Raw genomic sequence first — 10898 nt, forward strand, 5'->3', positions numbered from 1 at the left:
CATGTCCCCACTTGAACTTGGCTCTGATACCACTTGTCATGGGCTTAGCAATTTCATTAGCTAAAACTGTGCGACACTTGCACTTAGCACCCCAATGCTTAGCACAAGTCAGCCTTCTACCCAACTAGGGGAATGCTAGAAGAACACTTAAGAGTATAGAAAGCGAGCTTCTATTAGTTGAAGAACGCTTACTACTTTCTGAGGTTCTTCACAAATGAGGGGCTCTTCCCCTTTTATAGGCCTTAAGGGATCATTCTAGTCCCTTTCTACATACTTCTTTCTCTAGATTATTCTAGAAATATTTCAAGTATATTCATTACAAAATGTCTAACCCTCTTCTAGAATATTCACACATTCCCACTTTTAGAGCATTCTACCCTTCTACCAAGTTCTAGAAGGTTTTAGAATAACCTACATAATTCTAGAGGGTCTAGAAGATTCTAGAGTACTCTACATAATTCCAGAGATGCTTAGAACATTCTAGGACATTTTAGAATCTTCTACGTTATTCTAGATATATCTAGAAGTTTTTGGAATTCTTCCTGTGACATAAGCTAAGGATGGATGAAGGCAAAGTGTAAGCCATACAAGAGTGGATGCCTCCCACTAAGGTCACAGAGTTACGCTCATTCCTTGGTTTGGTTAACTACTACAGGCACTTCATCAAGAGCTACTCAGCAAAGGCAGCTCCATTGACAGATCTCTTGAAGAAAAACCCCCCTTGGGAGAGGACGGTCGGATGCCAACGAGCCTTTGAAACATTGAAAAAGGCTGTCATGGAGGAACCTGTTCTGGCTCTTCCTGACCACACTAAGCCTTATGAAGTACACACGGATGCGTCAAACTTTGCAATAGGAGGAGTTCTAATGCAAGATGGCCATCCCATTGCCTATGAGAGCCGAAAGCTCAACGACGCAGAACGACGGTATATAGTGCAAGAGAAAGAGATGACCGCTGTTGTATATTGCTTAAGAACATGGCGACATTACTTATTGGGATCCAAGTTCGCAGTAAAGACAGACAATGTTGCCACAAGTTACTTTCAGTCCCAGAAGAAGCTAAGTCCCAAGCAAGCACGGTGGAAGGACTTCTTAGCAGAATTTGACTACACCCTGGAATACAAGCCAGGGAAAGTGAACTTAGTAGCAGATGCTCTGAGTCGTAAGGCCGAGCTTACTGCATTGAGTCTTACTGCATTGAGTCGTCCCAACTGTCAACTACTAGATCGGGTTAAGGAAGGGTTGCAGCATGACCCGACGGCCAAGACTATCATCAATTATGCGAAAGAAGGGAAGACGTGACAGTTTTGGCTAAAGGGTGATTTGCTCTACACGAAGGGGGACAGGCTCTATATATGTTCCTAAATGGGGGAATCTTAGGCGAGACATTCTCAAAGAATGTCATGATACCAAGTGGGCTGGACATCCCGGATTTTACCAGACTCTAGCCCTTCTAGATGACATATGCTATTGGCCTCGGATGCGTGATGATGTGGAGGCCTATGTGAAGACTTGTCATGTGTGCCAACAAGACAAGGTGGAGCACCACTCTCCAGCATGCTTACTTGAACCACTACCAATACCAGAGCATCCATGGGAAAGCATCTCTATGGACTTCATCACTAAACTGCCAAAGTCAGAGGGTTGTAGTAGCATCATGGTAGTGGTTGACAGATTCTCCAAATATGGTGTGTTCATACCGGCTCCAACAGAGTGCACATCAGAAAAAGCGGCTAGGCTATTCCTAAAGCACGTGGTTGAAGCATTGGGGAGTTTCTAAATCCATCGTCAGCAACCGAGACTCACGCTTCACTGGCCGATTCTGGACAGAACTCTTCAAACTCATGGGAACGGATCTTAAATTCTCTATCAGCTACCACCCCCAAATAGATTGGAAAATCGAGTGGGTGAATGCATTGCTGGAGATTTATTTGAGGCACTATGTGAGAGAAAACCAACGAGATTGGGCCAAGTTGCTGGATGTTGCCCAATTCTCCTATAACTTGCAGGAAAGCGAATCAACAGGCCATAGTCCGTTCGAGCTTGCCACAGGACAACAACCTCTAACGCCACAAGCGGTTGCTATGGGTTACGCGGGAAGGAGCCCAACTGCTTATAAAATTGCCAAGGGGTGACATGAACAAGCAGACATCACACGGTCCTACTTAGAGAAGGCATCTAAGAAAATGAAGAAGTGGGCTGGCAAGAAAAGGCGTGCGGTGGAATACCAAGTGGGTGACCATGTCTTAGTAAAGCTTTTAGCACACCAAAGGTTACAACATAACCGACACAAGGGGTTGGCAAGGAGATACGAAGGTCCTTATGAGATAACTAAGCGCATAGGCAAAGCCGCTTACCAACTCCAATTGCCGCCTGAGCTAAAGATTCACCCGGTCTTTCATGTTAGTCTTTTAAAACCCTATCATGTTGATGGGGAAGATCCAAGCCGGGGTGAGTCTAGGAGATTCCCAACAACCATAGTGGCCTCATATGACAAGGAGGTAGACTACATCCTTGCTGATCGAGAGGTACGAAGATCTGGCATTCCAAAATACAAAGAGTACTTGGTGAAGTGGAAGAGCTTACCAGACAACGAGGCAAGTTGGGAAACTGAGAACGCGCTACAACAGTTCAAGGATGCGATCGAGAGGTTCAAGGAAGAACGGACGATGAGGGCGTCGCCAGATTAAGTGGGGGAGAATTGTCACAGGAAGAATTCCAGAAACTTCTAGACATATCTAGAATAACGTAGAAGATTCCGGAATGTCCTAGAATGTTCTAAGCATCTCTAGAATTATGTAGAGTACTCTAGAATCTTCTAGACCCTCTAGAATTATGTAGGTTATTCTAGAACTTTCTAGAACTTGGTAGAAGGCTCTAGAAGTGGGAATGCGTGAATATTCTAGAAGAGGGTTAGACATTTTGTAAAGAATATACTTGAAATATTCTTAGAATAATCTAGAGAAAGAAGTATGTAGAAAATGATCTAGAATGATCCCTTAAGGCCTATAAAAGGGGAAGAGCCTCTCATTTGTGAAGAACCTCAGAAAGTTGTAAGCATTCTTCAACTAATAGAAGCTCTCTTTCTATACTCTTAAGTGTTCTTCTAGCATTCCCCTAGTTGGGTAGAAGGCTGACTTGTGCTAAGCATTGGGGTGCTAAGTGCAAGTGCCACACTGTTTTAGCTAACGAAATTGCTAAGCCGTGACAGATATAGATTAATTCATTGAAATATGGAGGAGATTTGAAGGTGCTCTTGGCAGGTTAGATCAGATGAGACTCTTACTATGATTGGTGTTGGGTCTTTCAGGATAAGAACAACGAGTGTGCTCTTAAGTCATTAGCTTTTTACACGAGTGATATGGAGGAAGTTATGGGAGTAGATTAGATGGAAGAGAGAGAGAGAGAGGGAGTCATCGTATATCCAAAGCATGCGATGGGGCTGCTCTTATCACGTAGCCGAATGATATTCTTGTTGGGCTCTAAAAACTTTTTGCCACCAAAGCCCTTCCCCAAGCTGACATCTTAAATTAATTAGATATAGATATCCCAAAAAAAGTTTCGTCCACTTGTGAAAGGCACTAAGTTGGACCCACACAAAATTAGATGAGATTTGCTCTAACAACTAGTGCAAGGAGAGAGAGAGAGGAGCTTTTATCTTTTAAATGGCAAAAACACCGCTCCTATGGAGGGATCGACCAACACTTCCCTTTTAGGCTACTGATATCTACTATCTACTACTATAAGCTGGAAGGAAAAGAAGAGAATTTTTTGATGTTTTTTGAAAATTATATGAGAATTACACATCACTTTTTTTTGACTTTTTTTAACAAATGCACCCATTCAACTCACATATTTTCAATCCTACCCCCTCCTTTATGCTTTTAACAAAGGCACCCATTAAAGCCATATAATTTCAATCTTACCCCCCTCCTTTATGGTTTTTTAATAAAAAATCTATAGGGTGATCTTAACCATCCGATTTAAGAGGAATTATGGAAACATCTATAGATTGGAGGGCTAGGATCAGCCTATGGAAATTATTTTTGGGGCACAACCTTATTTATGTTGTGTTCCATCACATGGACGGTTTGGATCAACCTATGATGTGGTCCGTACAGTTCTTTGTCGGTCCGTGCATCGCACGGGCTTTTTACTAGTAACCATTAAGATGGATAGGATGCTTTATTAAGGGAAATGATTTCAGCGCTCGAGTGTTTTGATAAACATGAGCTCACTTGTTTGTCGTGTAGTATTTAAAGGATTTTTTAAGAGCTTTTTGAGAACGATAATATCCCCTGACATCACTTTAAATATTACATGATGACGTGGTCCGTACAGTTCTTTGTCGGCTTTTTACTAGTTTATACTACCAGCGTATGTTGAAAATTGCACTGAATCATTTTGTCTCTGATTATCAAAACAGCTGTCAAAGGTCATTACATTTCCAAAAAAAAAGCTCTAATAAGCCATTAAAAGAAATGACAAGCTGAGTGTGTGCAATTATTAAAACATGGTAGTGCCAATATCATTAGCCTCTCTTTTTTTATTTGTTGCTTTTATTATCCCCAAAGACGTACCTAAAAATAGTAAAGAGTCACCATCCATGGAATACGGCCATGGAAGCAATAATATGCTCTGTGCAATGGATAAATCCATAGAAGATTGGGTCCATGCCTGGTTACGAGTAGGGAAGGTGTTAGGCACCCCCACTTGCCCAAGCGAACTCGGTCTCTTATGCCATTTTTATTATTTTCGAGGAATTTTGGGTTAAAATCATGTGAAATTGGAACAGGCATCCCTGAGAAAATGTCTACCTAAGCATGCATGACCCAGGGATGGGCAAAGAAAGCAAACAAATCCTAACACATCATCCTAACTCAACACATCTACTAAAGTAGTAAACAACCACATGCACAGCTACAGCTAAGCAGATAATGACAAATATGATGAGAAAAGTAGGAAAAGCAATAAAGAGCTACATCTAGGCAGATAATTAGGATAAGATGAATGAATAAATGCTACAGCTAAGCATGTGAAACTGCTCAAGAGATATATCTAAAGAGTAAACACTCAAGATAAAGAAGTAAACACATTAACATGCACCTAACTACGCAGAAGACAATGCAAAGCAGTAAACAATCAAAGCAGTAGAATAAATACACTAGCATGCGAGCTTATGCAAGAGATAATGCTAAGAGAATAGTAATCAATCATATGCTAGAAAAGTAAGCAAGCTTAAAGTAACCACATAAGAAACCAAAGACAAACACACAACGAGCTCAAAGATGCAAGGAAAGAAAGTGTAAGCCCAAGGGTTCCCATGAGTTCAATCATTCACCTTTACCTTCTTGTTTTGATGCTAGTAAACCCAAATTAATTAGTCTTTATGGACTAATGTGTTGTCCTTGAGTGTTGTGCCTTACACAGGAAAGTCATATGTCATATCGCCATTACACACCACACCACAACACATGGCTTAAGGATCAAAATGCACAAAGGACCAAAGAGCTCAAGTCAAAGATCCCACAAGTTGCCTAGCAAAGTGCCAGTGAAGCTTGGAGATGAACTAGCATTGGTGGCATCCTTATGTACCATTCAACATGACTCAAAGGATGGAGGAAGTCACATGTCGCAAAGCATGTTGAAGTGTTCACTCGCAAGTCGGAGTTGTCCAAGAAAGTGCGGAGGAGCCAAGCAATCCAAGAAGACTCAAGGTTACATATTTTTAGATTGTATTTTGTGTCCTCTTGCTATTTGTATTTGCACTTTCAAAAAGGTTTTTACAATGGTTTCCTAAAACAAATCTGATATATTTAGAAACCATCAACACTCCCCAAAATATATTTGAAAACCTTGGACAAAATCCCAAAGACCATGGCCCAAGACCCTGGATTTTTATAAGTTAAAAAGGATTTTCAAACAGGGCCGGTCGACTGCGGCAAGGTGGCTGAAAATCCAGCACTTGTCGAAACATAGCGGGCCGGTCGATCGGGGCTTCTCGAGCGACCGCGAAAGTGTTTCTGAAAATCCAGAAACAATCACTAGTGGTCGGGCTGGTCGACCGCCATAGGGCCGGGCGACCGCAGATAAGGAACTGGACAAAACTATAAAGGTCCAGGTAGCTCTCGCCGGGCGACCGCCATGACTCGGTCGACCGCGCTAGTTTGAAATTTGAAAATAAAAAAAGAGAGCGGCTGATAGGGCGGGCGACCGTGACACCTCGGTCGACCATGCCGGTATCAAAATGTACCCGTTGGGGCTTGCGCAGTTTGACTTTTTCAACTCCGTTTTTTACGCTTTTGCCCCCAAATGGTCATATTTCTTTATGGGCTATTTAAACCCTATCCTAGACCAACTAAGCAACCTTTTGGCACTTCATTTTCAAATCCTTTGAGCCTAAAATTTCATATCTAAGGTTCTTTAGTTTTATCCTCTTCATGCTTTGATTTTGCAACTTACATTTATCAAGAGGAACTCCATAGGCTTTGATTTGTTTATCTTTTGGAGTGATTGTGAGCTTCCATCTTTGTAATCCACCTATTAATAGGCTTGAGAGTTTTTTTTGTTTGTTCTTCATTTGTAAGAGGGTCTCCGATTCGGCCCTATAAGAAAGGTGAATCTTGGAGTTTTGAGATTGAGATTTTACGCTTCGGCCCTTTAGAAAGGAGAAGTTGTTTGTGAAGAGGGTCATACACTTTGGCCCTTGAGAAAGGAGAACCTTGATTGTAAGAGGGTCTCTGGTTCGGCCCGTTAAGAAAGGTGAATCCGGAGCGAGAGGGTTTGTCCCCTCGGAGGCGGAGAAGGTGCTTGTAACCCTTAGAGATTAGGCATGTAAAATCTCAACATTAGTAGAGTACCCAATGAGCCAAACTTGGAAGAGTGGAGTAGGTCTTGTTGATAGACCGAACCACTATAAATCTTGGTGTCTCTTCTTCTCTTGTTTGCCCTCTTTGGTGATTGGTAAATTCTAACCTTCTTATGTGTTTATGTTTTAATTGAACAAGGGTTAGTGAATGCATGTTAGTAATATCTAAACCTTAAATTGATTGTCTTGCTTATTGGAACAAGGGTTAGATTAATTAGTGCTTAATTAGTAAATTAATTTTAATTAACTCACCTAATTAAGCCAAGAATTTTTAATTAGCCAATTCACCCCCCTCTTGGGTTGCCACACTTGTATTTCAGAAAGGACTCGGGAAATCATCGGTATATGAGGACCAAAAGTGCCAGGAAAAAGAAAAGGAGACATATGATAGACTCAGGGAGCGATTATAAGAGAATCATGCTCAGAGATTTGTCCGATCTTTCCCAGCGACCGTGATCCGCTAAAAGATCGGACAAATCTCAGTCTCGTAGTCGTCATAGCCCATCGTTGGGCTCAGCGACGACAATCCCTGTGAAGGGGCCATGTTACGTCGTCACTCTCCCAAAACTCGATAAAACGTCAGAAAACTGATGAAAACAGAAAAACCACGATCAAAATCGAAAATGGAATTAAAAGAGGGCTCCAAATGACCTGGCAATCACCATCTTTGCCCATTTTTAGTTTTTGTATTTTTTAGTTTTTGTTTTGAAAGGTTTGAAAAAGTTTTATTTAAAAGGTTTGGAAAAGATTTATTTACAAAGTTTGAGAAAAAAGGTTTGAAGGAATTTATCAAAAATATTTGACTGGACTTGGGATAACGGTCTCAAGCTACCTACGTACCATGTGGAAAGGGATCAAGCCAACGTAGTTCGAAAACAGCATTTTCGAAAAATATTTTTTTTGTGTTTTTTAAGTTTTTTGGATTTTTGTTGTTTTGCGATTTCTATTGTTTTTGTTTATCCCTTTTGATTAAAAGGGGTTTTGGCTTAGGAGGTTGCCGTCCGTCATCGCCTAAACCCGAAGAAGTGTTCCCAAAATCGATGGGATCCCGAAACTCGAAGAGGATCCCGAGGAACGTGAAGAATAAACCCAAAAGAGAAGAAAGGTAATTCTAAACCCTATAGAAAATGATAATTTCGGAGAGGAAAGAATCCCTAAACCCAGTAAGGAATAATGACCACGAAGAAGAGGAAACCCCTATGCCTCAAGAGAGGCGAAGATATGAAAAGAGACGAGAAGGGCAAAGGGAGTGGCTCAAGAAACATTTCGTCATCGCCTTTCAAATACATAGCTCAGGACTGAAAGATCAAAATGAAATCGGTATTGAAAACAAGATCCTAGGGTCACATTACCATCAAAATATGGTTGGGATGATATCATGTTCTGAAACCTAGGAAAGAGTACTGAATTTTGCAGATGAGATCAAAGAACACAAACCACACATTTTCTCAAAATGAGAATAGAGCAGAACCCTATGAAAGTGATGTGAATATCCCAAAAGTGGCACAGACAAGTGAATTGGAACGAGCTAGCGAGGATTTAGCCATATGCAAAAGGATACTAAATAAAATTTCGACTCCAGACACACTTGGAATGAATTAAACATGATTGGTACAGATGTGTCCAACACTCACACACCAAGGTTCCTCCACTAAGGCACATCACCTTTTGATGCCTAAAGAATTGTTAAAAAGGCTATTGTAGTTCATGAAAAATTCCCATAAAACCGAGTAGAGAGGAAGGGTCAGCTAAGGGAGTGCAATCATCCAAACATAACAATACCAACACTAATAAGCAACTCCTAACAATTTGAACAGATGAAGAGAGGAATTGGGCTCGTGTGATTACTAACCAAGGGAAGCTATCAAAAGCCATTACCAATCCAAATATAGTGGGAAATTGATTGAGATAAAGAAGAATAGCTAACCCAATGCAATCATCTGAACCTTTCTTCTCACTTGGGCTACCCATTGATAATGCAAGTAGTTATACATATATTGAAAAGGGGTCAACCCAAGCAAGACCAAGGAACGAATATATCATTTCCTTAATGTTATCTTCCCAATCACTTCTCATCGATATTTGATAAATGAACTACAGAAGTGGAAGTGACCAATTGACCTTTTATTGCTCATGCACTACAAAATTTCCCTAAGCATTATAGAAAACCCAACCAAATATTCAGTTAACTACAATAGATTTCAGAAGATCCAAGCAGAAATTTCATAGGATTCAAGCATTAAAAACTTATCAATTTCTCTTGTAGACTCAAGGCCATGATATCTGGAAGGGTAAGAAATTACTTAGACCGGGTGAATCATTCAGTAAACATGAATTTAAAGGGGAGAAACAAATTACCTGAGTTTTTTGGCAAGCCTAGATTAGGATTTCTCCGCCAGTGATGGACTCGTATTGTGCTTGAGACCGAATCTTCTTCTCCTTTCAGGTCACTTGCAGAAACAATGATTGTGACGGTGATGGAGACTAAAATGAAGGTATGATTGAGGTGGGTTTGGATAAGGGGAATGGGAAGATGGTCGGCTTGGAAATGGGGGATCTAAATAAAGAAACAGGGGAAGAGGTTAGATGCGTAATGGGTTATGGTGATGAGAAATTGAGATGATGGAGGTGAGAAATGATAGGGAAAATGAGGTCTGTTGCAGGGGCGATGCCACATGATAGGAAAGGGGGACAATTGCCCCCTTTAATTTTTTGGAAAAAAAAATACCTTTATTTTTTAATATTTTTTTATACTTACCCCCTTTTTTTAAAATATGCCCCCCTTTCCAATCATCCCTAAGATAGAAAATAAGTTTAAAATTTTAATTTTACCATTTTTATCTCCCTTTTTTGTGCAAAATTTACTGTAATTTTTGCCCCCTTGTGCAAAATTTCAGATAGAAATTTTTTCTATCTTAATTTTAAGATAGATAAAAAATTACTATAATTTTTGCCCCCCTTGTGCAAAATTTCTGACGTCGCCCCTGGTCTGTTGATGGGGTGGTATTAATGGAGGAAGTAGTGGGGGTCTGATGGTGGAGTTATGGCTGATGGTGGCATTGATATAGGTTGAGGGTGGAGGAGGTAATGGTGATGCCGGACGGGGTCAGGGAAGACGAGTTGAGGCCGAGCCTCTTCTCTCTCTCTCTCTCTCTCTCTCTCTCTCCTCCCCTTTATTTTCTAACCCCCTTTATTTTACCATTTTTATCTCCCTTTTTTGTGCAAAATTTACTGTAATTTTTGCCCCCTTGTGCAAAATTTCAGATAGAAATTTTTTCTATCTTAATTTTAAGATAGATAAAACATTACTATAATTTTTGCCCCCCTTGTGCAAAATTTCTGGCGTCGCCCCTGGTCTGTTGATGGGGTGGTATTAATGGAGGAAGTAGTGGGGGTCTGATGGTGGAGTTATGGCTGATGGTGGCATTGATATAGGTTGAGGGTGGAGGAGGTAATGGTGATGCCAGACGGGGTCAGGGAAGACGAGTTGAGGCCGAGCCTCTTCTCTCTCTCTCTCTCTCTCTCTCTCTCTCTCTCTCTCTCTCTCTCTCTCTCTCTCTCTCTCTCTCCTCCCCTTTATTTTCTAACCCAAAATGGGATCTCTCTCTTCGGCTTCCATATGAGACCCCCTCTCTATCTCTTTTTCAACGAAAATGGGCTCTCTCTAATGCCCTAATTGAAGGCCTTTTTATAAAAAGATGTTAAATTCGCACCCCAACTCTTTCCAGGGACAGCCCCTACAAATGCATTTTAACTATTCTTCTTACACTACAGGGGGGGGGTATCTCAGGTAGGAACAAGCCTCAAGGAAGATGATATATTCGACCCTTTTCTCCTCTTTGGACGCCCCCACATCTAGTGTATTTAAGACTACCTTTTTACTAAAGAGGGGTGGCCTGGGTAATGACAAGAGGAAAAACAAATCATTTTCTTCTTACAAGGAATGATATTGTCCAATCTATATCTTGATATTGACACTCCTTCCACTTTGTCTTTTCTGCGCAAATGGCCTATAGGTGAGGATTGACATC

The 10898-nt window shown here is 40.9% G+C and overlaps 1 protein-coding gene across 1 annotated transcript; it reads left to right on the forward strand.

The window, feature by feature from the left end:
- The first annotated feature begins 2185 nt into the window (after positions 1-2185).
- LOC143868680 (uncharacterized) lies at positions 2186-2689 on the forward strand. Its single transcript, XM_077376206.1, has one exon. The coding sequence runs from the start codon at positions 2186-2188 to the stop codon at positions 2687-2689; it is 504 nt and encodes a 167-aa protein (XP_077232321.1).
- Positions 2690-10898: the final 8209 nt, after the last annotated feature.

The sequence above is a fragment of the Tasmannia lanceolata genome, unplaced genomic scaffold, assembly GCF_043159265.1.
Source record: "Tasmannia lanceolata isolate RefF3 unplaced genomic scaffold, GAP_Taslan_0.1 ptg000003l, whole genome shotgun sequence".
NCBI classification, from domain to species: Eukaryota; Viridiplantae; Streptophyta; class Magnoliopsida; order Canellales; family Winteraceae; genus Tasmannia; species Tasmannia lanceolata.

Excerpts from the sequence above, each read along its gene's own strand:
- LOC143868680 (XM_077376206.1), top strand. The coding sequence starts at position 2,186 with ATGAAGAAGTGGGCTGGCAAGAAAAGGCGTGCGGTGGAATACCAAGTG.